This window comes from Microtus pennsylvanicus, chromosome X, assembly GCF_037038515.1.
Source record: "Microtus pennsylvanicus isolate mMicPen1 chromosome X, mMicPen1.hap1, whole genome shotgun sequence".
Lineage (NCBI taxonomy): Eukaryota > Metazoa > Chordata > Mammalia > Rodentia > Cricetidae > Microtus > Microtus pennsylvanicus.
The window spans coordinates 85386486-85414210 of record NC_134601.1 but is presented as its reverse complement, the minus strand read 5'-3'; the positions used below and the strand labels follow the sequence as shown (position 1 = coordinate 85414210).

Sequence of the window (27725 nt, the reverse complement as noted above, 5' to 3'; positions counted from 1 at the left end):
GTTCATAGCTGCCACCACCACCATCACCACTAAATGAAGTCATATGATGCAAGGCAAAATTACAGGTGTGGTTAGTATCATGAAAATGTCATTTTTTTGTAAACCAAGATGCTTATACTCAGGCCATTCTTTCCGATGGCAATCTTGGTGGCATGTAAGAGTTACCCTTTTTATGGCTCAATCTGTAAACCATATCTGGCAAGTGACAGGCATAAGAGGCAGCCAGTCACCACCTCCAAAGCCAAATGAGGCTTTCCAGAACTTGTTCTGCTTGCAACGTGTGTGTGTGTGTGTGTGTATGCCTTGGCACACGTGTAATATAGTGGATTAAGGATCACCTCTTCAGCTTGGGACTCCTTCCTCTCTGGTTGACTGATTTTTCAATTGATTTGTATTTATTAGCTAATGAAATTAAAGTTGTAAAAATGATAACAGAAACACAATAAATCTCCCCCACAACTGGCTGTTTCCGTGTCACTATGGTGCATTCCTCACTTTGATTACTTCAAAGTCTATTATTTTGTTCTCAATTATTCTGTTTTTCTGGCACTGGAGAAAATCAATTTGTTTTATTTTCTCTTATTCATGCACTCAATTATGCTCTTCGGGCACATTTAATCACTTTGATGTTTTCATTTTATGGCCCGTCTCTAGGCACTTCAGCTGCTTTGCTGCCAACGGGCAAGCAGGACTAATTTGCATGTCACAATAGACTTGAAATTCTAACTCAATTTAGAAATCTTTATGAAATCCCCTTCCAAAACATGCTTGGAGCTGCAAGGAGGCAGAAGGATGTGGGCAAACCAGGACCCATAAAGATGCTTCTCTTTCTCAAAAGGTTGTGACATTTTGGTGCTGGTGGTGTTGGAATGTCCCCATTCAGGTAAAGCAGAGGAGTGCAGGGGACTGCAAGTCTGTGGAGTCTGTAGCAACTTTTTAGAGAGACTCCTTTATCAGTTGCCCCCAGGCAGCCAGGCTCTGGTGCAGGGCCTGCTACTTCTGCAATCAAATGACTCTCAGTGCTTGGTGCCGAGCTCTAGACAGCTCCCAACCTCAGATGGTTAAAGGGTCTCTGTGTAGACCAAAAATTGTCAACAGCTAGACATTCCAGAACTCTGAGAGCCTTACCTTATTTTCTCTAATAAATGCCTAGCTTCCTTTCGCTCCTCGCTCATTTGAGCACTAGGAGCTGGAAGACGCTGAGTGCAGTATTATGCTTTAGGCATATGCTTTGGGAAAACAAACGCAAAAATGTTTCAACATATTGGCACTGCCGGCTGCTCTTGAAAAAATTTTGATTTGTTTTGTGTGATAATCAGCTTCACCAGGCAGAAGAATAAAATGTCTATTTCCTCTTTTAAGTTTGAGCATAATCCTCACCTTTCCAGGTGGAATCCCATCTCCCCCTCACCCCCCACTTTCCTCTTGTGTGGCCTAGATTAACCTCAGAAAGCCTCGGGTTTTTCACCTATTGAATGGAAATCGTAAATACTCCAGAGACAGCTGTACTTCTCAGCTCAACACTGCCAGGAGCTTTATCATATTTACATGCCACAACAGAAACCTTTCTTATATAAACTTATTTTAAACAGCTTCATCATAAAGAATAATACCTATGAAATTCAAAAGTTTCAAGCTGGTGACATGGCTCAGCAAGTGAAGGTACCGGCCTCCACGACTGACAACCACGTTTTGATCCCCAGGACCCATATGATTGAAAGGGAGAACTTATCCTCAAAAGCTGTCCTCTGAGCACACACATTAACTAAAACTAACTCTGTAGACCAGACTGGCCTCAAACTCACAGAAATCCTCCTGTCTCTATCTCCCGAGTGCACACCACCACCGCACGGCCATTAAATGTTTTTAACTTAAAAGAGTTTCATGTGATATCTGTATTTCTAATATACAGGAAAACATTTACAGTAAACACACTGAGACCATCCCTTCCGTGGAGCTTTAACCCTGCATTTCCCTTCACCTCACTTTTTCAACTTTACTCACTTCATTAAACCGAGATTCTCAAACACCATTTCCTCAGAGAGACTTTATTGACCAGGGTCTAAATGGCGCTCCTCTGAATTAATTGCTACTCATCACTAAATGTTTATTTGCTCATAGTGTATCCTGTTCCAGAGAATAGGAGCTCTATGATGGCAATGTCTATCACTGTGCCCAGGGCAGCTTTTGGCACAGATTAACACCTAATATGTATTTATAGGAAACTTGAAATCGAAAATTAGCCTAGCAATATCTGGCCTCCTCTCCCACTTCAGTTGAATACCAAGGAGACTCACCTATTAGTAGAGGTCACATGGGGACAGTGAAAAAGGACCAAATGTGGCAGTGCATACCTGTAACTCCAGCACTGAGGAGGCCGAGGCAGGAAGGTTTTGAGTTTGAGGCCAGCCTGGGCTATAACAGGAAGGCCCTGTCTAAAAATATATGATACTTCCATTCCTGCCAAGGGGTGGTATATCATTGGAGGTCTAATGGGAGCATCAATTTGTACTGCTAAGCAGCAATGAGGGGCTTTTTTTGTCCTTAAATTATCAATGGTGTCCCACTATGGAATCCAGACTTTGAATATATATATGAAACTAAACTTAAAACTATTTCAGTAGAAGCTAGGCTTTGGTGGCACCGGTCTGTAATCTCAGCACTGGTGTATACTGAGGCAGAAGGATTGTAAATTCAAGGTCTGCTTGGGCTACATAGGAAGTTAAAGTTTAGCTTGGGAAATTTAATATGACCCTGTGATGGCTATTTTTGGTTGTCAATTTAACTATGTCTGGAAATAACTAAAACCCAAGTGGATGGACACACTTGTGAGGGATTTTTTTCTTAATTAAATAATTTGAAGGGGGAAGATCCATTTCTAGTCTGTCTTTTAAGGTGAGAAGATTCACCTTTAATCCAGATCTTTTTGGGTGGGAAGATCCCCCTTCACTCTGGACCACACCTTCTGCTGGTGGTCTATATAAAGGACATGGAGGAAGGAAGCTTGCTCTCTCTCTCTGCCTGCTTGCCCTCACTCTCCCTTGCAAGTTCATTCCTTCACTGGCATTAGAGCCTACTTCTTCAGGATTCCAACCTACACAGAAGACCAGCCGAGGTAATCAGCCTCAAGGACTTAACAACTACTGGATTCTTGGATGTTCCATTGGTAGACGGTCACTGTGGGACCAGTTGGACCACAGCCTAATAAATCCCCTTTCTATATACATACATACATACATACATACATGCATATGGACATTTTCTTTTGACTATTTTGAGATAGGGTCTGTGTTAGAGTTCTCTAAAGGAACATAATTTATAGGATGATTGTGTGTGTGTATAATGTGTGGGTGTGTCACAGTGCATGTGTGCAATGTGTGGACAACTTTTGAGAGTCAGTTCTCCCCTTCCACACTGTGGGACCAGGGGGCTAACTAAAATCATCAGGGTTGGTGGCAAGTGTCTTTACTGGCCAAGTCTTGATTGCCTTCTTTGCTTTTATTTTTTAAAGATGTATGTATGCATGTATGTATGTATGTATTTTATGTATGTGGATATTTTGTCTGCAGTACATTGGCATACCAGAAGAGGGAATTGGATCTCACGGTACTATAATTATGGGCACAGTGAGCCACCATGTGGGTGCTGGGATTTGAACTCAAGACCTCTGAAAGAGCAGCCAGTACTCATAACTGCTGAATCATCCCTTAAGCCCCATTTTTTTTAAATACTGAGAGAATCCCACTAAGCTACCCAGGCAAACCTCAAACTGGGATTCCTTCTGCCTCAGTAGCTGGGATTACAAGGGTGAGCCACCATGGTTGGCTCAATACTTTTTCTTTTTTAAAGACTTAATGAAGTTATATTTTTTTAAAGTTCTAGGTATTTTCTTGATAAATTCCTTTAGATTTTTGACATAAGTCATCATTCATAATAAAATAGAAATAATGTTATTTTCTCTCTTTCTGATAGATATTTTTTATAAATTTCCTTTTCTTACCTTATTGTTTGGCTAGGAATTCCAGTACTATCTTGAATAAGAGTGGCAAAATTGCCTTGGTCTGGAGCTTAGAGGGAAAACATTCCATTTCATCATTCAGTATCATATAGCAGTGCATACTTTGGGGATTAATTTTTTTTAAGATTTTCCCCTGTTGAGGCAGGGAGGTGTAGTGACATATGCCTTTGAAGTAAACACTGAAGAGGCAGAGGCAAGAAGATTACCACAAATTTCAGGTTAGTTTAGTCTACATAGGGAGTTCTAGAACAGCCAGGACTGCATAGCAAAACCTGTCGGGCCGGAGAGAGGAAGGCTCAGTGTGTAAGGCACTTACCCCAGTCACGAGAACTCCAGTTCAAATCCCTGGAATCTGTGGTAGCATACATCTGTAATCCCAAGGCTCCTACTGTGACGTGTGGGGGGGGGAGCAGAGGCTGAAGGACTGGAAACTCAAAGGCCAGCTAGCCTGGCATATGCAGCAATGAACAGAGACACTGTCTCAAACAAGGTGTCCTCTGACCTACATATGTGTGTTCTGGCACACCTGCCTGCACTCACACACATGGCCGTGTACACAGACACATGCTCACACAGACAGAGACAGAGAGGAACTTTCTCAAAAAGCACAAACAACAACAACAGCAACAACCAGACTTTTCTATTTTTTTTGAGAGAGATAATATAGAATTGGTGTTCATTCTTCATTTCAGTAGAATCAGTATTATCTAGTGAAGCTATGTAGGTCTGGAGTTTTTTTTTTTTTTGCAAGAGGCTTATAATTTCTATGCTGATACTATTACGGTTAGAAAATATATTCTACGTAATTTCAATTATTCTCAATTGGTTGAGATTAGTTTTATGGCTGAGCATATGGTCCTATCTTGTTATATGTTCCTTTAAAACTTAAGAAATATGTGTGTTCTGTTGTTTGGAGTAGCCTATAAATGTCAGTTAAAGCCTATTGATTGGTAGCACTGTTGAATCTTCTATATCCTAGCTCTTTTCTATTGATGAGAATGGGATGCTGAAGTCTCTAATTGTGGACTTTTTTTTTCTTTGCTGAAATGAGGGTTGAGCTAAGACCTTGCACATGCGAGGCAAGCACTCTCCTGCTGGGTTATCTTCTCAGCCTCAGTGATGAATCCTCTATTTCCCCGTACAACCGTATCAGTTTTTCTTCATGTTTTTTTAATACACTGATGTGTGACGCATACACAGTTTGGATTGCTGGATCTTGGTAGATTGGTATTTTTACTATATGTTACAAAATGTTAATGAAGGAAATAAAAATATAGCTATGTATGGTGGCTTACACCTGTAATCCCAGGGATGTGTGAGACTGAGGCAGGAGGATTGAAGCTCAAGGCTTCCTTGGGTGACCTAGTAATTTCTGTCTCAAAATTTAAAAAAAAAAGTGAAAATGGCTGGAGATGTAGCTCGGCGGTATAGTGGTTGCTCTAGCATACACAAAAGATGCATAAAGTTCAATCTTCAGCACTTCAAAATTAACAAAAAGGAAGAAGGCCGAAATCTCAAAGTTGAGACACGCTATATTTATAGGTTGGAAAACAACATAGTAAAGATGTCAGTTATATCCAAAAGAAGTATAGGCTTTAACACAAGTTCTTTCTAAATCTTATCAAAATCACTTTATAGAATTAGACAAGGTTATTCCAAAGTTCACATGGAAAAGCACAAAAGAACTAATTCTGCTTAATTTTTGTTTACATTTATTTATCTAGTGTGTGTAGGCATATATATGTGTGGGTGGAGGTCAGGATTACTTGCAGGAATCAGTCCTCCCATTTGGTAGACACGTGGGTCATGAGGACTGAATTCAGGTCATCAGGCTCAGTGGCAAGAATCTTAACCTATGGAGCCATTTGACCAGCCGTAATTACTTTTCTGAGACATGGTCTCACTATAAAGCAAATGCTGGCAATGTACCATCAACACTTCTGCCTCGGCCTCATGAGCGCTAGGACTGCAGCTGTACGCCACAACACCTGGCCTTTATCTGAAATGATTTTGAGAAGAAGAAACTATGAGAAGTCATTCTACTTGAGTGTAGGACATATTATGTAGCTATTGCATTCACGACCGCAGAGGATCAGGTGATTAGAAGGCAAAACCCAGAGAGACTGGAATAGCTGCTTTAGGGGGTACAGGCATTTTGGAAAAGGAAACATTTGGATTTCCTACCCAGGACCTAAGAGGATTTACATCATCAGACAGAGGATGATCTGTTTTTTGAGGTAAATAGAATGCCCTAGAATTCCTAGAGGTACCTAGAGAAAACGGAGTATTTAAAACACTCCCCCTGACAAGTCCTTGGAATGGTCTGTAGGTAGGTGTGGTAGTCATATTTTATAATCTGGAATTGGAAAATAGGATCTAAATTAAGGATTAAAGTTTTATTGACTTTTTGGAAGGCTACATAGCTGCTCTGCTCCTGAGCTGCCTCCCCAGTTCTTACTGTCTTTTTCTTTAAACAAAAAACATGTTACTTCTTTTCTGACTGGGAGGCAATATATATATTTATGTTAGAAACTTAAAAATATAGAAAAAGAATAAAAAAGAAAGAAAAATTATCCATAATTTTAACCCTTGACAACTACTGTTAAAGTACTCTGGCAAAGTATCATTGAAGATGATGGTAGCTGGGTATTGTAGCACTTGCTGCACCAGGGAGGCTGAGGCAGGAGGATCATGAGTTTGAGGCCAGCCTGGGCTAAGCAGTGAAACACTGTCTCAAAAAGTTATTACTGAAGATAACTACTGCTATCATTTCTTTTGGATGTTTTTCTGTGCATAGCCACATACTCATACATTCATTATACACATGTATACATGCATACACACACACACACACATATATAATTGAGACTCGATGGCATTAAACCATTTTGAGTTTTCTTTACTTAACATATAATACTTGTCTTACCAAATTATTTCTAAAATTTTTCTTTGTAGTTGGCTGCAACAAATTTTCCCACATAAAAACACTAGATGGAATTAACATTATACCTTACATTCAGTATATCGAAACAGAATATGTTATGAACAGAATAAGGTATTTTAAGCATGTGTGTGTGTAAAACTAGGCCTCCTGTACTGGCAGCTACCAAGTCCTAGTTTGTGCTTATCTAGGAAACCCCAGAGCCATTGTCCTTTCCCCTTATTCTCTATCCTCTCCCTATAAATGATCTACCTCAAGGACTAGTGACACTCTTCCCACGGCACGTCTCAGCACTCGTGCAGGTTCCCTCAGGTCCACCTTTAGACCACACCATCATGATCCATCTCAAGCATGACTATATCATGTTATACCCTCAATTCCAGAACTGCGATGGCTTCCACTTCTTTTGTATGTGATCTAGACTATTCAGCCTGAAATCCAGGGCAGCCAGCTCTGTCCTCACGCTTCTGAGAGTCCCTTGCAGAACATCACCTCTGTACTCTGCTCTACTCCAATCCTCCAGCCTCCAGGAAGTCATCTCCCTCAAGTGTTACTCTCAGTGGCTTCTATGCAGTGTCAGCCGCAGGATATCTGCATCCACCCAAGGGGCTTCGGTTTTGTGTCGTCCTCCAGATTTCTCAGTTACTCACCAGAAGCAGAGATCATGTCTTCAGCCATCCCTACAGCTCATGACACCGTGGGAGGTTCAAAAATAACTTGATTGGGTTGAGCTTTAAAGTGAAGGCAGAATTGTACCTCTTAAAATTTAATGGGTTCAGGATGCATTTTGGGAGCCCATGAAGGATAGGAAGGGATTATAAAGAACGATGGAAAAAAGCAGGTGGGAGATGATTGGTAGGGACAGCAAGGCCTGGATTCAAATATAGAGTGTTCACCACTTGGTGTTATGTGATCACAAGCATGGTATACTGTGCCCGTGGTTATCAGTCTCCTGCCCCATAAGGACATACCATGCGTTAGTATATGTGAAATACCCAGCACAATGAGTGTGTGATACACTTGCAGTTAGTTCCTTCATGGTTTTAGGTAGAAATCTCCAGTTTTCATAAGTAATCTGCCAATGGCCTTCATTTCATTGCATATTGAATTTAAGCTGCTAATTTATTGTAACTTTGGGGATTAGCCTCCCTTTTTTTTTTAGAATTTGAAAATTTTTGCATGCCATTTTTGTAACTTATTTCGCAACAAAATCCACAATAAAGCGTCCCTTTCTTATTTTCTTTAGTGAGGTAAGGAGAGGAGTCTGCTCACTGGGAAAGTGCAAGCAGGTGGCCAGCTCCTGGAGAAGAAAAACAGTGGGGGGCGGGGAGGGAGTGAGAAGGGGAGATAAGGCCTAGATGTTAGAGATCTTTACTTAAAACCAGACAAACTGGCTCAGGATTTCCACCAATCCTGCTCCAAAGTCCTTCCAAGAAACTGGAATGCAAATGCTCAATCTATCCTTGGAATCAACTCTGCCTCCTACCCCCTTCCTGCTCCAGGCAGCAAGAATGGGTGTGTGGGGAAGCCTTATTTCTTTGGGGTAGTGTCTCTTCAGGCAGAGCTGAGCTGCTTTGAGCTGAGGGCTCCAGCAGTCCTTGAAGTCTGAGCCTCTTTGCCAACTCGTAGATGGATGCTACCTCCAGACTTCAGGCTGAACAGGGGGTGCGTTTTCCTTGATCCCCTATACACTAGCTCTCCGAAGGACATTAGCAGCAGATGTGTAAAGGGTCTCAATATGGGGCTGTGGAGCTGTGAACAGCGGACTAGAGCCGGCCACCACAGCACACTGGAGGGGCAGCAGCTGTGGCGCTAGCTCCTTCTGTCCCCTGTCCTTCTCTACTTAGCTCAGAATGGAGTTCAAAGCTCCAGAGTTCAGCTTGGTGAAGCTGATGGAGGCATGGTGTGGGTGGAGGTTCGGGGAGCACAAAAAGGCATGGCTCCGGGGTCAGAACTTTCGGGGATGCTCATTGGCATTTTCCTCTTGTTTCTAGGGAGACACGCGATTTCGGGTGCTGTGGATCAGCTGCACGGAAGAAGCAGGGTAAGCAGTGTGCACTGAGCCGGGTTTACTGAGGGTGGGGCCACTGGATAAAGCACACAGGGATGGCCAGTAGAGTTGACAGGGCAATGCCGCTGAGTGGAGGAGGGGAACCAAAGAGGCCAGAGACTGACTCCTACGTTCCCGCTAAGACAGCCCTGGGTTCAAATGACTGTGCTAGCCCTCATAGCATGTGACTCACACTGAAGTGCTTAGTAAGAACTTGCTGAACAAAGGGAGCTTGATTAAGTCACTTATTCTCCCTGAGCCTTGGTCTCTTCATCTAGAAGAGACATAGTGGCCATTATTCTTATTATTTCACCTGTGCCTTCTCTGTGCACACTTAGACCAGTCTGTTGGTCCCGCCCCAGCCTGCCCTGTAGAGGCGGCTGTTCTCTTCAGCAAGGACTGGAAAGGGCAGGAGTACGGAGTCCTTGTTTTTCTCTCTCGTACATTCCTCCTCTCCCCTTCTTCCTCCTTTTCTCTTGATCCCACTCATTTTTCCTATATCTCAAGACAAGTTCTGGGAACCCTAAGCATGCGTTGAAACCTCCAGTGTTAATTCCCCCACATACAAGAGCATAGTGCTCCCTCCCCTCTTTGCAGCCAGTTGAATCTGGCTGAAACATGAAGCTCAGGGCCCCAGGTGGCCCCTACTTGCTTCAAATGCCATTGGTACTACTGTGCAGCAAAGCTCCTACCTCTAGCCCATTTCCCTGTGCAGAGCTAGCTGGGCCCCTCTAGGGACTGATCACATCAGCACTGTTCCAACTCTGGAAGGTTCACTATGAGCTAATTCCTTTGGAGTATGTTAACCAGAGGAAAGGCAAACAACTCCAAGCATGTGGAGATGGGGCAAGGACGATTTCACACTAGCAGTCATGAGCTATGTGCAGTCATGCACTCTCTAATGTGAACTTTCTTGGGACCAGTGAATTAGGCCTTTAGGATGTTCACTGGTACAAGAAGGTCAAGCAAACAGACCTTTTCTATGCTGGGTCTAAAGTGAGTAACTTAAGTTGACTCTCTTTTTTTTTTTTAATTTTTGTCTTTTTTCTTTCATTAGAACTGAGGGGCAGAAAAGATGGGCTAGGTGCAATCTACATTTGCTTCTGCCTTCAGTTCCCCTGTGGTATGTAGAATGCATGTAACTCAGTAAAGAGGAATCTTCTGGGCTTTGAGTTCCAATAGGCTAAAATCTCATTATCCATGTTTCTAAGTGCTGTAGTGAGAAAACAGAAAAACCAAACCAACCAAACAAACAAACAAAAAAACCACCCAAGGCTGAACAAGTTCAACTAGACAGACATGCTGGGGATCAATTCCCTTGCAAAGCGGCTGAATCTGTCTACCCCCTCCATGGTTTCTCACCTTCCCTAAACAGTCCGGGACCTGTACCCTGCTCTTGGTTTTTAATGGGATGGGGGAGGCACAGTGAGGATCAGCCAGCGTCACGGAGGTTTTTTATATGCAAGAACAAATGACAGTCTTGAAGACAGGTTAAGGAAATCTTTCAGAATACAGAAAACTCAAAAGCCTTTCCACACTGACCATTGTCATGGCAACACACTATCTGATGGCAGCCTGCGTCACTAGGCTGAGGGGCACAGTATCAGTAGAGCAGGTTAGCTTGGCCATTTTGAACAGCATTTAGATTTCTTTCTAGGCTCAATTCTTCTAGGCTGAGATGCATTTTCTTTTCAGTTCTGGATTCCTGTGCTTTGTTAATTTGCACGGCTAGGGACACAAAGACTCTGTAACAGGGACAGAACCGAGAAGAAAATCTGAGCACTTCTGGTATTCTATATTCACTGTCCTTGCCGCCCACCTTCCTGGTTCCTTGTCACCTGTTCTTATTGACTTCGCCTCTCCATGTCAGTTCTTTCCTCCACTCAGCGTCCCCTCCCAACCCAACACAGTGACTCATCATCAGCCAAGCTAAGCTCTCGCTAGATCCTTTTCATTCTCTCTACGCTGGTTGCAATGTAGAATGTCCTGGATCTTAGCATCCGAAGGAGCCCTCTCCCAAGGTAGGGGCCCTCCTAGCCAAGTCATCCTCCACCCCCTCCATCTCTAATAACAGCCCTCATTCTCTTCTGGACACCCTGTTCCATTTTAGATAGCTCTAATCGTTGCAAACTCCTCCTGCTTCTGAATGAAAATCAGTCCTTTTATGACATCCATCCGTGCGTCCACCCCTGTGCCCTCCCACCAGTTAGACTCTGTCCTGTTCTGTGACAGCCTCGCTGTCAAGAGACATGAGGCAGGGTTGATGTCCCCTCCCCCCTAGAGTTTTCTCTTCTCCAGAAAGCCCCAGCTCCTCTAAGCAGACCTCTTGGAGCTTGGGCTCCAGTGCTTCCCCCAGACTGGCTGACCTCCGGCAACATTGTTCCTATTTGTCTAGAGCCCTTGTAAAGTGAGGTCGCTACTGCATTAGCATCTCTGGAGGCCACCTTGACCGGGTGACTCATACTGAACTCTGTGTCAATGACTGTCTCTAATTCTCTTTTAGACAGAATGCTGTTAAAGCCACATCTTGTTTTGCTTGCACACAGCCCCTTTTGAGAACCCAGTTCCTGGATCAGATGCTTTCTCCCTGCTGAAGTTCATTGTGTTATTATCCCAATACTGCCTTCATTGGCTAATACAGTTCAAAAACGCGACTTCCGTGTCCTCTGGACTGTATTATTCTTGTTTTAACTAAACCTTAGCATCACTTTTTATCTCGATCCACCCTCACCTACTCCTCACTCAGGTTCCTTTTCTAGCTCATCTACATTACCTTTCTCACGTCTTCTCTTGTTTGTCATTTCGTTTCCACAGCAGCAAACGTCACCACTGTCTAGAGTGACGTGCCTGGGAGTGTGTGCAGGGAGGCCAGGGCATACATGCACGCACACAGCTGAGGTAGGAGCAGGGAACTCTGGTAGTGTGTGTATGTGTGTGTGCTTTCTGTTTTTAGTGCTTTGTCTGGGTGCTCCCAGAATTTAGAGCCTGGATAGGAAAATGGTAAGGCAGGAGAAAGAGTAACAAGAGAAACTAGTCCACATTCAATCTTAAGGGAAATGGGGACTGTTTTCTGGATCAGAGGAGCAGAGGGAAACAAGGGGGAAGGGCGCAGATCTCCAGTCTCCATCCAGATTGTAGCACAGTGATGAGAATCAGCAACAGAAGGAATTTAGAAGCCTTAATGACTAGAGAAGGGCCAGGCGGTGGTGGCACACATCTTTAATCCCAGCACTCTGTGAGTTCGAGGCCAGCCTGGTCTACAAGAGCTAGTTCCAGGACAGGCTCCAAAGCTACAAAGAAACCCTGTCTTGAAAAAAATAAAGAAAACAAAAAAAAGCAAAAACCAAAAAACCAAAAAACAAAAAAGACTGGAGAAGGGAGGAAGATTGATAGACAGTAAGGACGTATAGAATTGGTAGCCGCCATTGGGAGATCAGAGGAAGGTGATTTCAAACATTAGAGGCAGAAGAAGGTTGGGTTACAGGACCTTACAAGAGGCAAAGAGCTATGAGCATAACTGAGGGTCATTAGCACAGAAAATTTTCTCAGGTCAAAAGAGCCTAGGAAATATAGTCCTTACCACAGGCTTTGCTGTTGTCACCAAGTACACTCTGCTAGTGAGCACAGCCTTTAGCGAAGACCCTCAGACTATGGCACACTCCCTTAGACGAACCCAAGCTTTTAGCTGGCCTCTTCAGACACGATTACACTCCCAGGAGGAGTCAGAAGTGGGAGATCTGGCACTGTCGTTGTCATTTTATGAATAAACAAGAGAATTTCACTCTTTGGGACAGGCAATATGATATCCATGACCTCTTAACTCTGCAAATAAGATTCAAACACACACACACACACACACACACACACACACACACACACACACACGCACACAAACACTTTCTCTCAGTTAACAGAAAAATGATTGTTCTAAATACGTAAAACAAACGACAGATGAGAAGCAAGTCTTAAAGAAGCAACTGAGAAGCAGTGAGGGGCGCTCCAAAGCAAAGCTGAGGGAAGGAACCCCAAAGAGCTGGTGGACTGTAGAGCCTGACTACCATCCTCTCTATCCTGGGGGCAGAATAACTGGGGGGAGGGGTAGAGGGCAGCAGCTCTACTCCTGATTAATCACCGGACTTTCATAGCCTCTCATTGCTCTCCTAGACCATGCTGCAAGAGAATGTCTGGGGGAGAAATTCCTTTGCTATCTCAACCCCTCAAGTTTAAATTCACTTGAACTTCCCTAAACTTAAAGGGTTTTTCTGTTTTGCTTTGCTTTTTCACAGTGTCGGAGATAGTATGGCAGGCAAATGCTCTGCCCCTGAGCCACATAACCCTAGCCCTTAAAGATGGTTTTACTGTTGGCCTTTTCAAAGAAAAAGGCTCTCAGAATATTTTAGAACTGATTTTTCCTTGGAAGTGTCTTAAAACTGAACCTTTTGTTCTTCTGAAGGTGACATTAGCCAGCCAAGTGACAATCTCAACCAGAGTGGCTTGTGTAGAATTCAGGCTACAAGATGTCAGGCCAAAAAGAGGATTCCTTTCCAAGAAGTGGAATGATTAGTTGCCAAAAGACAAATGGTATTTGAGGAAGCCCCCAGCGGCAGGCCACCCCACACTGGGTGGAATAAGGAGGGCAGGACTGGAGGGTGGCGCTCACCTTTGATGTAGTTGAGGATTTGCTGGATTCGCTGGGGCTCATTGCGGTCTGGCCGGCAGCTTGGCGTGATTTCCAGCACATAATCAGGACCATATGCTGTGAAAAACTGTAAGGAAAAGAGAAAGGCTAAAAACCAAACAAAACCACATAAAATGTCCAAACCAAACCACACACAAACAGGACAATCGAACGAAGCTCACCATGCCCGACAAGGCCAGGACAGCCTCTAAGGGCAGAGTGGCATGATGTGGCAGGAAGTTCTGTCCATCACGGTGTTCACTCATTCAGCCCTTCAGTGACAGCCACAATGAAATTTGGGCACTTGTTGTCAAGGGCCCCTCTGCTTACGCTTCAGCTGCTTTGCTCCAGCCATAGCCCTTCACGCTCTAGCACGCTAGCCCACTGAGCTCTCTCCAGGCCTTGTTCTTACTTAGAACTCATGGCTTTTTTGCACCCCCAATCCATGCTGCCTGTGGAAAAACCTCCCCATCTTCCAGGCACAGCTCAAATGTCACCTCCTTCATAAAGCTGTCCTTCGTTCTCTGCCAACCGCCAGAGTATTCTGCCGGTGCCTCTCTTACCACCCCCTTCAGATAGACAGTGCTGGCTTGCATGTCATATGCAGGTCATGGTGGCAGCTGCATGAAGGGTCCTCTAGGTATTCATATACACTGGATAGAGACTTTTCAACAGTGACTACCCTCCCCTCTCTCCACTGTCAAGAACTCTCTGAAGGCAGGCAGAGTTTTAGTAATCTCTTGCCCTCACAGCCCATTCATTAGCCTTGGATTCCTTGCTCCAGGAATGGCAAGTAAGTCTACTAAGTTTTTCTTTCTTTATAGTGAAAGTTATGTTTTTAAAGTTAAGGAATCAAAATAAAGGCTTGTGGATTCTATTTCTAGCTCACTAGATGACCCCTTGTGACCTTTGGTAAGTCGCGATATCTGATTTAGCTTCTGTTAGGGCCCACTTGGGGAAAAACTCTGTGACAAAGGGAACCATTCAAACGGGATCCGTCTTTGAATGGGAAATATGCAAAGCTACGATTTCTGTTTTGTGTGTGTTTTTTTTTAACAGAAATAGTATTTGTGTGCACTCTCTGGAGAGAGAGCATATGGTCCTTAACACGATGTGTTTCAATAGTGACATTGTTAGGTTGTAAGTAAACCAGGGAATCCAAATTCCCTGAAAACAAAATAAAACAAAACCTCAAGCAGTATATATAGCAGGCATAGAAACGGGGATCTTGCTATGCTGTGACTTTGATGCCACTCAAAGAACCCACAGTTATTGCTACTGTCATTTACATTATCCTTGTTAGAAGTCTGGCTGTACATACATCTGGCACCGTGGGAGATGTTGGGGAACAATCTGGAGATTCTAACAGTGTCTTTGTGGAATCCATGAGATTAATTTCATGGGGAAGATAGCTTTTGCATACCATGGAAGAATGAATACTCTACACGTTTAATTGAAAGAAAAAGGCCCAAGACTGTACCAATGCTTCTCATGCCATGTATGTGAATTGGCCCAGAAAGGGACAGGCATTCAGCCCTTGCCACAGAGATTTACTCCGTGATTCCCGACAAATTATGGAGAGGGAAACTACCCTGAGTAGAGACTGTCTTTATCAAATCCCTACATGAAAGAGAAAAACAGGGTTACCTGGGGTACGGTAGGGGACACATGCAGAAACTACCCCCTCCCATCATGGCTGAAGAAACTCGAGAAGCATTTATTTTTAGCCAAGGAGGGCCCCTTGCTTCAAGTTGTAGAAGAGAAGGCTTTAAACAGGTGTGGCGGCCTCTTCTCCTGAGGAGTGTCAAGTGATGTGCTCATCTCATGGGAATGGAAAGACAGGCTTAGAGCCGCAGAATACAGGCAGCTGCATCAAAGCAGCTCTTCGGGGAGACACACACCGTTGGCATCACAGCACTAGAAAAATATGAGGCAGGGTGCCTAGGCGAGATATAAAAGGAGCCATTGCTGTCTCCATGTGCAAGGCTGACACGGCGGCTCCTTAGTCAGCAAGGCAGGCTGTAAGCTGCTTGTCTGCAGACACCGGTTTGGAACAGCTCGTTCTCACTTGAACGCCTACTGTGATTGCCCACACTTTAGTCACCTTTGGCAAAGAGCACAGGGCTGCTAACCACTTGGTCAGCTGGGGCCAGACCTACCTGGCCTGTGACAAAACAGCTCTACTAGGATTAAGCCTCTTATCCTGGCTTCATTTGCACCTGGCTTTAACTGATTGAGCCACACATGGGACAGAGTCATTAAAAAAAAAAACCCAGTCTTTGCTGAAGCAGACTGACTGACTGCAGGTAACAGCCAAGACTGGGTTCCTAAACTTCTCTCTACCTTTGCCAATCAAATACTCATTCTCAGGTCCTGCTAAATTGCACTATTCTTGGCCTCGGGGCAACTCAGATGGTTTAAGAAAGTCCCTGTGTTGGAAGCCAGTTATGCACAGCAGCTGGCTGCTTCCAGTCTTGGAGGTTTTGCTTGGGTGAGGCCAACTGAAACTGTAGGCTGTATTTAAAGCCCCTGTTCCTGTGTTCTAAGTTTGCACTTGTTAGATCCTCTCTGCTAGACTACCAACTCTGTCATGTTCTCTTTGCACAGCCCAGAGAGTCAAACTCAAGTTGCCAATGTTTTCCCTTAGATGTATGTTGAGTCAAGCTAATGTGCCAAGGGTTTACCTAGGTGTCTGGTTAATTGTGCGGAATAATTCAGAGTCACCTCAGCATAGCTTTCCTGGGCTTTGGAGACGACGTGACAGGGTGAGCACTGGCGTTGGGGTCAGGGACAGCTGGAATTTGGCGCCTGGATTTAGCTGTGTGCCTGGGGTAAGCTTGTTAATCTCTGTTTCGTCATTTCCACCCCAGGGATGATAAATGTTGACCTGTTTGGGCTGTTAGGAGATAATATCTATCAAAGGACCCAACCTGGAGCTTGGGATATGGTAGGACTCTGATAAATGTGAATTCTTCTCTCCTGGGGGCAAGAGGCCTTTGCTTAACTCTGTACCCTCTAGATTCTGAGGAATGCGGGGCGAAGTGCTCAGGGGTGAGGCATAGAAAGAAAAACCTGTTCCTTCTTCCAGACCAAGTCTTCTGGCCCCCTCACTTGCTTCAGCCATTGGGTTAGCCTAGGACCAGCCGAGGAACTGACTTCCCTCATAGTTACTTGCAGCTTCTTACTGATTGTTGAGGTGGAGAGGAAACATAATCATGGTACACAGAAAAGTTGAGGTAGAGGGCTTTGGCTAGCACTGGAAATAGCTTATGACCCCACCCTGGAACTGCCCTCCAGCTCCAGGAGAAAAGGAAATGGGCACACTGCAGTCCCATCCAGGCAGGTGGGGCAGGAGATGAAAGGGGCTAGCCGACCTTCAAGGGAACATACTGGCTTTGATCTCAGCAAAGGAAGAAGGGAGGTGCTAACCCCTCTCCACCCCTTCCCCTCTTCCTGCAGCACTCCTTTTGCTTCCTGGGCTTCAGTGGAAACAGTTTTGAGGGGAACATGGTAGTGTGGAGTCAGGGCAAATGGAAGGTATGCAGCGGGGCAAAGGGCTGGGGGGGTTGAAGGTAATGGCTGCTTTAAGGGTCTGAGTCTTGACCCCACGAGTCAATGAATAAAGGAATGTAAATAGTTTGTCTCCAGTTCAGTTCAACCCAATTTAATTCTCCATTCTTGCTCAATCCTTTGCAGCTCTTGTGCACACAATGAAAACAGCACACAATTAGATTCTTGGTCAAAAAGATAGCAGTGGGAGCCTTTGAGGTTGTTATTCCACCATAATCCTGCTTGGTCACAGGAAACCCAAGCCACAGACCCAAATCAGCTGACCTTTCTATCTTCCCCTTAACACTTAGTAACTCTGACGCGGTAATATGCTGGAGTAGGTTAGTCACTAGGGTACAAAGACAATAAGGAAGGCTTAATCGGGGAGAGCACTGCTGGGTGCTACAATAATAACATGACAATAACAATGCTGAAATAAAAGTAATGGCAGGCAGTGTTTATGACAGGCTTACTATCTGTCATGCACCTAAAGTACCTAAGCATTCTTACGGACGGAACTTCATTTTCACAGCCAACCTACATGGTATGTATCATTGCTTCCATTTTAAGATGAGATCAGAGCACAGATATTGTGCCCAAAGCTAAGATTTGAGACTATGTTTTCCTGGAGATCACCTCTGTAAAGTGCACCAGAGGGACTGCATGTGGAGGGTCTGGCCAAAGAGGATACAGGTGGGGAGGAGATAGTCCCCAGCAGAGTCCAGCAATGGCAAGGAGCCTGAAGCAGAAGAACACCAAATTAGGTATAATTATCTGTAGGCCAGCAGGCTAGGAGGCGAGCAAGAACTGCGCGGTAGGCCCTGCCAAGTCATGCCTTTACCTCAGACTAGTAGCTTCATGAAGGCAGAACATTGTTTTGTTCCCTGCCATATTGCCAGTTCTTAAAACAATACTTGCAGTTCAGGGGCGGTAAATAAATACTTGTGGGATACTGAGTTGAAGCTTGGAGGAGACACAGGAAGTGAATGGGATATCGGTGCGCATGAGAGGGCTCACTGGCTCCCATGTGGAGACTGTTGGAATTTGAGGAATGAATGTGAGGAGGGTCACCAGTTAGCAAGCTGGTGCTACAGCCCTGAGGGCTGCTCATAGAACTGGGACAGGGACACTGTGGGAGGAATGAAAAGGGAAAAAAAAACTTCAAAGATAGTATCACCAGGATGAAACAGTAACTTGCATGCAGGGACTAAGGAAAAGAGGAGTGAAAGATTTCTGGCCTCCAGGGAGGAGCAGTAAGAAGATCCAGCCAGTGGACCCAGCGGAAGGTTTGGGGGTGTGAGGGGTGATTCTAGCAGGGAGCACATGCCGGGTCAGGATCCCAGCCACAGCGGTCTAAGTAAGATAGTAAGCTCAGTGTAAGGGGAGGCTAGACCTCTGACGCCACATGTATTACAGATTTGGGGACGAACAGTGACAGCAAAGCTAAGGAAGCAGAGAAGATTGCTTTGGCCAGCAGGGTGGGGGCCCTGCAACAAGAGAGAAGAGCGTCCAGGGTAAAAATCATGACATGCCAGAACACGTCTGGGGTGGGCACAGGGAGTGGAGACAGATCTGGTAACAAGTTCAAATCTCTAAGAGGGTTTAAAGATTTTATTTTTTATATTTATTTATTGATTTATTGATTTGTTGATTTGATTTGATTTTCGAGACAGGGTTTCTCTGTAGCTTTTTGGTTCCTGTCCTGGAACTAGCTCTTGTAGACCAGGCTGGCCTCAAACTCACAGAGATCCTCCTGCCTCTGCCTCCCGAGTGCTGGGATTAAAGGCGTGCGCCACCACTGCCCGGCTAAAGATTTTATTTTTATTTCGAGTGTTTTGCCTGCGTGCGTGTATGTATACCATATGTGTGCCTAGTGCCCTTGGAGGCCACATGAGGGCTTTGAATCCTCTGGAACTGGAGTGTGAGTTACCTCGTGGGTACTGGAAATTGAACCTGGGTCCTTCTGCAAGAGCAGCCAGTGCTCTTAACTAACGAATCATCTCTCTAGCTACTCCCAGAGAGTTTAAATGAGATGAAGGCTGAAATTATTTTCCTCATGTGTCCACAGGAAGGAGGGTGTGGACAGAGGCTTGCTCAGAGAAGGGTAAGGATTGGACAGGAGGAAGTGGAGAGGAGAATTAAGATGACTTTGTGTATTTTAAGGAGCTTGGGGCCAGGCAGTAGTGGTGCACGCCTTTAATCCCAGCAGTTGGGAGGCAGAGGCAGGCGGATCTCTGTGAGTTCGAGGCCAGCCTCCTCTACAAGAGCTAGTGCCAGGACAGGCTCCAAAGCTACAGAGAAACCCTGTCTTGAAAAACCAGAAAGAGAGAGAGAGAGAGAGAGAGAGAGAGAGAGAGAGAGAGAGAGAGAGAGAGAGAGAGTTAGTTTGATCTGGTGCTAGGGAAGCGAAACTTAGGATGGGAACATCTTGAGTATATTTTCAGACATTGAGGAAAGATCCTACAACATGGAGGCATGAGCAGCCTGAGGGAGATTTGGATTTAGTTCTATCTGTTTTGTGGTTCACTAGACCAAAGAATCACAGGCGGAAAGTACTGTCTCATGCATCTTTATATTACCCACGCCTCTTGGCACAAAGGCCAGAAAACAGGTGCTCAATTTGTATTTGTTGCATGAATAGACTAGTGTGCCTGAGATTTCCCAGTGGTTCACATCCCGTGGGAGAATCAGAGTCTTGAAGGCTGGGGGTGACGGCAGATAGGCAGCGGAGAGGTATATATTGTGGAGGTTAGTTAAATGGAATCAAGATGTATGTGGGGACCACCAAGTGCCCATGAGCTCACCAGTGTTGGAAAAAGAGAGCCTGGACTTCAGGTTGAGGAGAGAGAACTTTCTGTGATAAGCACTGGGCAGGTTCAAGCACAGAAAGGCTGGTGACTAGTGTAGAGGTGAGCACAGTGGTATTCTGGGAGAGGCAATGGGGACTTGAACCATATAGTTGCTGTGGGGTGGGGTAGACAGGATAGATACCCCAAAGGGAAACTCAATAGGATTTGGCAGTTTGTTGGCTGTGGAGGAAGGGACTTTGGCAAGGAGTGGAGCTGACTCCTGGATTTTGAGTCAGGATGAGTGGGTGAATCTCAGTGACACCGACAGAAGCTGAGTTACTGGGGTAAATTAGTAGGCAGTGAAAAGACTGGCCAAGGGAAGATGGGCTTGGTGTCAGTTGGGGTTGATATGACAATGGGGGCATCATCTGGGTCATGACGTCTGGCAGGTGGCTTAAAGACATGACAGCAGTGTGTGAGAGTGAAGTCTTGACACAGGACCAAGGCACAAGGTTGGAAGAAGGGTGATATTTAGAAGGATATTTGGGGGATGAGAAGAGTCATGAACAGTAGGACAAAAAAGCCAGCAGAGAGAAAGGGCGCAGTGAACAGAAGCCTCTTGCAATCTCAGATCAGAAGCAGTAAAGAAGATGCTACAACTTCTTATACTGGCAACTCACCCCTGGGGCTAGAGCAGCCTCCTCATCTCCCAGCCAGTCAGAGAAATAATGGTACTGCTTCTGTCTAGCCCTCTTCCTGGAATATCCTGAGTGACTCTCAAACTTCTAATTGTTAACTCAAATTCCACCGTTTTCTAAAAATTATCTTTAATTCTATCACGACAAATTAGGGTTAGTGCCAATCTTTCTTACAGACCGGAGGCTTTTCTCTGTCTCTCTCCATTGGGGAACACTGTGCCTCTGACTGTAACCTGGGCCTTGGCCAGAAAGAGCACTTCTTGTCCTGCATCACCTTGTTCACAGAACTCATCTGAACCAGAATAACACAATATGAGCACTTTGAACTCTAACACAGTCTCATAAAATGCATCTCAAACTTTCCTGTATCTCCAATTACTCCATCAAAGAACCTAGATCCAACCATGGATGGAAACAAAAAAAGCCCACTTTTTCCCAGAAAAACATTTCTGTTTACAGGAAATTCGGTTATTACATATGTCATTGATGGTACATTTTAAGGACATAAAATTGCAGTGGTATTATTGGGAGTAAATTTTATTGCCATGGCTTTTCAACACAAACAAACAAAAATAATAACTCCATTAGTTGCTAGATTGAACCAGCAGGAAGCAGAACATCAAAGGCAATTGGTAGCAGGCAGAGGATGGAAGGTAGGACTACCCAGAGCATGACCCAGAGGTTAGGGTGAAATGTGCTATTGTAGAGAAGATGTTAGGTGGACATGAGGACGGAAGACAAGGCAGATTGTTAGTGCTAGAATGAAAACCTGTTTTGCACCTCAACATCAGGTACATCCCACTTGCACTCCTCACCTTAGTTGGTGGCCAGAGCCAGTATGTATGAGCCGCTTAATAGTGAGACTTATACCCCAAAACTGTGTGTTTAAATGAATGAACGATGGGGTGAGTGAATAGGTTATGGAAAGAGTTTTATTATTCCAATATTTTTTCTTATGGTACCGAGGATAGAATTCAGGACCATGCACAAGCAAAATAAGCCTCTACCACTGACCTGTATCCCAGCCCTTACTTTGATGGTTTAAGTCATTTTTTTCTTTTTTTTATTAATTTTAAATTAATTTTTAAAACTTTTGCTATTGAAAAAAGTTTATTAAGCAAGATAATCAGGTAAACTCAGAAATGTTATCTTACTAGAGCACTATTTATATTTAATCAGAGAATATGCCCAATAGTAACAAGTCCTCTTTCATTAGCTAATGAACTTAGAAGCGACTCGTGCTCGTATCTATAACCTGCTTGTGTAATGAACTATCTAGTGAGTTCCTGAGCTAGCCAATGCACAGCACTGTGTATACACATATAAGCATGCATTGTTAGATGCTGAGCATTGTTCCTGGCCCCGAGAGAAGCCGGAGTAAATGTAAGATGCAGTGACAGTTCTTAAGATGGGAATCTAGAGAATGATATAATAACAGGAGAAACAGGAATAAATGTCAATGTAAAAAATGGTAATAAATGTTCAGTGTGTGGAGCACTGGACCAGTTAGGTGGCTTGTCCAAGATCCTAATGATAATACTATTCACGCCATCACAGCTGTAAGCTTGAACCCATAGCTTCAGACTTTCAGCCTGTTGTTCACAAATCATGAATTAGCTAAAGACAGAAACTTTTGGAGTCATGTGTGATTAACCTTTAACCTCAGTTGTACACCTTACTAACTGTGTGACCTTAGGGAAGTTCTTCACCTATTCCATCTCTTGGCTTTCTCGATTGTAAAGTGGGGAAAATAACAGAAGCCAGTTTATAGGGTTGTTGCAACAATATAAATGAGGTGATTTACAGAAAGAACTGGGAACAGTACCTGTCTTCCAGAAAATTCTCAACAAACAGCATTATTTAGTGCTAGATATTCTTCCTTCTTCTTAGGCCTTTCGACCACATAAAGAAATAGAACTCTGAACGGAATGGATAGTGAGTCAAATCAATTTCTGTACAAGTGTCTATTCCGACCAAAGTGGGTGAGTTCAGAAGAGCTCGGCCTGTCTCCAGGAACTCTGAAGTCAGAAAGAGGGACAGGGAGATCAAGAGAAGGATCAAGTGAAAGTAACTATGAAAAATGGGCAGGGGGAATGAGAAATTGGAACTGGTAGGAAGAAAGGAGGACAAGATGACAGAAAATGAGTTAATTCATATAAAGTATGAACAGTGCCTGGCTTATAGGAAATGCTCAACACCTGAGAGGAACAGGCAGAAGAGACAAAGGTAGGGGTTTCTACCTCTCTAGGGTTTTCCCTGAAAGCCAAAATTTTCTTCAGGGTGTGGTTTTAGGGGAAGAACCCTGGCCAAGACTAATATCTTTCCTGCATCACCGTGGATCCTCAAGTTTCCACTATTAGAAAGAATTCCTCCTTCATAAATACATGCCGGGCCAACTCTGGTTATAGCATATGTCTCTGCTGATCAAATGAATAGTTTGGAAACAAGCCTACACATGAAGCTTTTTTTTTTTTTTACATTCAGCTTTCCTTTGGCTGAGGATGGGGATAAAAAATGGGAATACATAGGGGTATTGTTTTATCTGGCTTGTTTGCTGGACAAATACTGAGATGACTTTGGAAACGTATTCTGCTGGAGGATAAGTAACCATTACCTTGGCTGAATCCTTACACTATGCCAAGTAACTGCCCTTTCTATATTCCTAAGCTACCTGATATGTTTTCCTCAATGCCTTGGTCCCTTCATTTCTTAGACACCTCATCACATTGCAGTTTTGCTTCTTCGCCATACCCTGGTAAATTACAGTTTAGTGGCAGGTCTCATTAATTGGTAGGAGCTGCTGGAGTCACTGTGTTAAGGAGGATTCTGAGACTGGGTCTAGGTTCATCAGGAAAATGTACCATACTCAATTTTTGTATACAAAGGGGGGCGGGGGTTGAGGTGGGGAGGGCGGAGCTTAAGTCAGTTGGTACTATCTATATCTGCTATTATTATATTAGGAGACTGGTGGTTAGCCAGGCCTGGTATGGTAAGCTTATAATCTCAGGATTCTGAGGCAAGAGGATTGCAAGCTCAGGATTTTCCTGAGTTCCAGGCCAGCCTGGGCAACTTAGTGATATCCTATCTCAAAATCATGCTGAAAAGGCCTGGAAATAGAACTCCGGGGTAGAGTGCTTTCCTGAGCACGGTCTCTAATTCTTGTGCCAGGGGTGGGGCAGGGTGAGGGAAGGCATCAAGGACCAATAGTGACCTAACTGTCCAATGTAAGGTTTTCTTTTCAGTTGTCATTCATCATGTTTGATCTCCTATCATCACATGCCAAGCTACCCTCTGCTTTCTATCCTCTTCACCCCTGTTCATCATTGCTTCCTCATCCTTCTCCCTTCATCTGTAGTTCCAGCTCAATTCTCGGTTATATCTTCAGCCTCTTTTGCTTTCTGCAAGAGCACATATTTTCTGTTGCCATTTTGATTAAATCTCGGCAGGGACCTTGCACCTCTGGGCCCCAGTGAAATTTGTCCCCTTCTCTGACTTGCATTTAAAATTATCCATGCAATATTTCCACCTGGAAAATGTGAATTCTTGGTCTACAAAGCTTAATGTGTTCCAAGTAGACCTAATCCAGTTTAACTCCCTTCATGGAGAATGCCCACCTTTCTTTGTTCACTTAGCACCATGGGTGAGTCCCACCACGCAACAGGCCCCTTAGCAGGGATTTGAATTTATGACCCTGACCAGGTTAGTGTCCGTATGTTTTGTTTGGAGGCAGTAGGTTTTCTGCTTTCAAAATACTTTCAATACTCTGGCTTACAAGATATCCCTCACTGTGATCTTTTCATTGTTTGATGAACAATGATTTTTTCCCCCAAAAAAACAAATGAAAGAAATCCCTTCTGTCTAACTGTGTGCGAAGAGATAGAACGAGCCTGGGGTACGCCCAGGATTGCCATTCTCTCCTGATGTACTTTGTAGACTCTGACAACACTGGATACTTATCTCCTGGCAGATGCACTGTGCTAGGTGCTAGGATACAATGGTGGTGAAGGCCTATGGCCTTGAAGGCGTATCGTGCAGTAGGGAATGCAGGCACTGGCAAGAATACCTACATGAAGGGAATGGCAGAGGGCACTTGCCTGTCTAGGATGATGGAAATTCTGAAGTGAGAAGTGGAGACTGTGAGCGTGAGGACTGGACAATAGGTAAGGTTCATGAGGAGATGGGAAGCAGTAGAGCTATCTTCAAAAGGATGAGTAAGGTATGATTCCTAAGCATGCCCATATATGCTTAGGAATGAGACTCAGGTCCTGCCCTCAAGGGTGAATGGAACGATCAGTTGCTGTGATCTAAGAAGTGCTACCGCAGAAGTGCAGGCAAAGGGCTCCTGTAGGCCATAGGGAAGACGAAGCCAAATAAAGTCATGCACTTGGAATCAGCCTGTAACTTATATTCCCATAGGCTTTGAGTTTTCTGTCACAAATTCAGAACTGATCATGTCATTCCTCTTGCTTAAGAACTGTCCTAGGCTCCACCACTGACTTCAAGGCCAAGTCCAATGCAAAAACAAGACACACAAAGGCCTTCAGTCTGTTCCAGCCAATGGGCTTTTCAAGCCTTATCTTATACCAAGGCTGGTCTGAGGCCCTTTCTCTGTGGACCCATTGAACTGTAGTGTCTCTCCCACTCTTTTATCTGCTCAACTCCACTGTCTCCCCTGATCCCCTGCTGAAGGTTAGCTCTTTGCTACATGGTTCCAGGTCCCATGATAGACTAAGTTCCTCCCATCGCCTCCCAGCTCGCTGGCCAGTGTTCTACACTTATCACATTTCAGCGCGCCAGTTTGTTTATGTATCTCTTTCCTTTACTAGGCATTGCCCGCCCCACAGAGGGACTGGGCCCTAGCTTTTGGTGCATTCTTGACATCTGTACTAGACTGTCCAGTTTTGCTGGGTGAATGAATGACTCTGACATGTGGCCAGTTGTGCCTGGTTGTTGACAACAGCTGGCATTACTTAACATGAGAGATGCATAAAAAATGAAGGGCAGCCAGAGTAGCTGAAAAACAGGCGGCTCTGGTGCCATCGTGTCAAAACTAAAACAAGCCTGGGGAAGGCTGAGAGCAACGCTCCTGCTCGGGTTTTAACAAACGACTCTCGCTTCTGAGCAGCAGCCCTTCTTGTCTGCTTGCCCATTCACTTTCGAAAACCCAGTCACTGAAATGACTCTCATTATTCATGGTCAGTGGCATATCCAGGAAACACTCAGTTTACAAGCAATTAAAATACACTAAAATAGATTTATACAGGGTGAACTTGATCATGCTGGTGAGAAGGGAGTGAGTGGCTTATGTCTTAGAGGGGGATTTGCTTGCCAAGGCTGCTCTTTATCACTATTTATCTCCTTGCTGCATGGGTTGGGGACAAACATGGCCAACATCCGGAGGTACCATTGAAGGAGAGCTCCCTGTGAAGAGCACACAGAGTCCGGTCCACAGAGGTGGCCTTAGTGTGGCTGACTGTCCTATAAAGGTGTTAGTAGTGCCCTGGTCCACTCACTGCAGGAAGGCTCCTCAGAACTGCTGCCAGAGCTCGGTTTCCAACATGGGAGCCACTTGCTATCAGTTAATCCTTCAAGGTTCAGTCTCCTCACTGATAAAAAGGGGACATGAATCTCTACCTCATCATCCTTCAAGAATTGTTTCTAAGGATCAAAGGAAGAAACCCGGAGAAAAATCTCTAGGGGGTGAGCCAAGTGAAGGACTTTGGCTTCCCTGACAAAAGCCTCTAACGCAGGCAGGTCTGGCTGTCGTGTCTCTTCAAGGTTCTATAGCATTGCTCATCAACCGATTAGCGAAGGTACACTTAGTCTTGTCCCCTAGGTTTATTTAAGAGTCCACACAAGGATGATTCAGCACCTTGCCACACTCAACCAACAGAGTTTTAATGTCCCTCAAATGAAGATGACAGTTAGCAGCTAAACAAATACAGCATTTGGTCAACAGACGCAAGCAGCCAAAGTCGAGCACAGAGTCCAGAGGCTACAGAGATTCTGTGCCTTTTTTTTCCAGAGTAGGCTTAGCTTTCTTGGGTTTGACTCTAAGGGGGAAAAGTTCTTTTGCAATTCCAAAAAAAAAAAAAAAAAAACAAAAAACTGGAATAGCACAGAGTTAAGCCAATCGGGGCCAGTGTGATGTCACACAATTTAGAATGATCAAAATGAAATGGCATCTTTTAGATCAGCTTTTGAGTTAAGTTTCCTGAGAAAAGGACAACAGACAGTTACAAAAGCAAGGCAGGGAAGCGAAGTTCACAGAGAACCAGTAAGCAGGAGTTATGGTCCACCTTGAAGTCTGACTTTAAACTATTAACGCTACTAGGTACATTAATGGCCACTTTTTTATTCTCCAGCTATAAAAGGATCTTGGGCTCCTTCATGCTTTGTCATACCGCCCTGCTTTTTGGCTATCTCCTTTCCAAAGAATGCCCATACCTCCCTTCTCCACCTAAACCATTACAACTCATTTTTCAAGACTCAGCTCAAACGTAACCTCTTTGAAGTCTTCACTGAGTCTCCAAAGGCATTTTTCCCTGTTTATTCCTTTGGGACCCCACAAGGCCTTTTGCAGCCCTCTGGTTCACTCTGTCTTACTGTTTACTGGCATTTCTTCCCCATTAGGCCAGGAGTGCAGCTGTTAGGAGCCAGAACCACCTGGAACAAAGATGCTCTCTTAGCACACAGCAGGACACAGAGATGGCCTGAACTCACTCACTGGGTTTGTACAGGAGCCAGGGGGAAGTCCCATTAGGCCTCCGGCTATATTATCCCTGCTTCAACACTGGGTGTACCTGATTAGTGACTACCTTGGTGCCAGCAAGCAATGACAAATTTTCTGCTGGAGTGGCCAGAAAATATGCAAGGAGGTACAGCGTTAGACAGCTTCCTGGCGCAGGCCTCGACTTAGTTTTCCAAGCTAACAAATGTGAGCTGGAGAGTGCTGTTCCCCACTCCGGCTCTCAACTCAACTTCCCCGGGCTTACTTCTTGT

The 27725-nt window shown here is 44.5% G+C and overlaps 1 protein-coding gene and 1 long non-coding RNA gene across 4 annotated transcripts in view; one reads left to right on the top strand and one right to left on the bottom strand.

Moving 5' to 3' along the window:
* Positions 1-27725, top strand: part of LOC142840195 (uncharacterized) — a 251734-nt gene that overhangs the window by 39192 nt on the left and 184817 nt on the right. The window lies entirely within an intron of this gene.
* Positions 1-27725, bottom strand: part of Hdac8 (histone deacetylase 8) — a 220088-nt gene that overhangs the window by 9188 nt on the left and 183175 nt on the right. For both annotated transcript variants that reach the window (XM_075956770.1, XM_075956771.1), the window contains one exon: positions 13670-13775. In XM_075956770.1, the coding sequence (XP_075812885.1) occupies positions 13670-13775 (106 nt within the window). The remainder of the gene's footprint in view (positions 1-13669; positions 13776-27725) is intronic.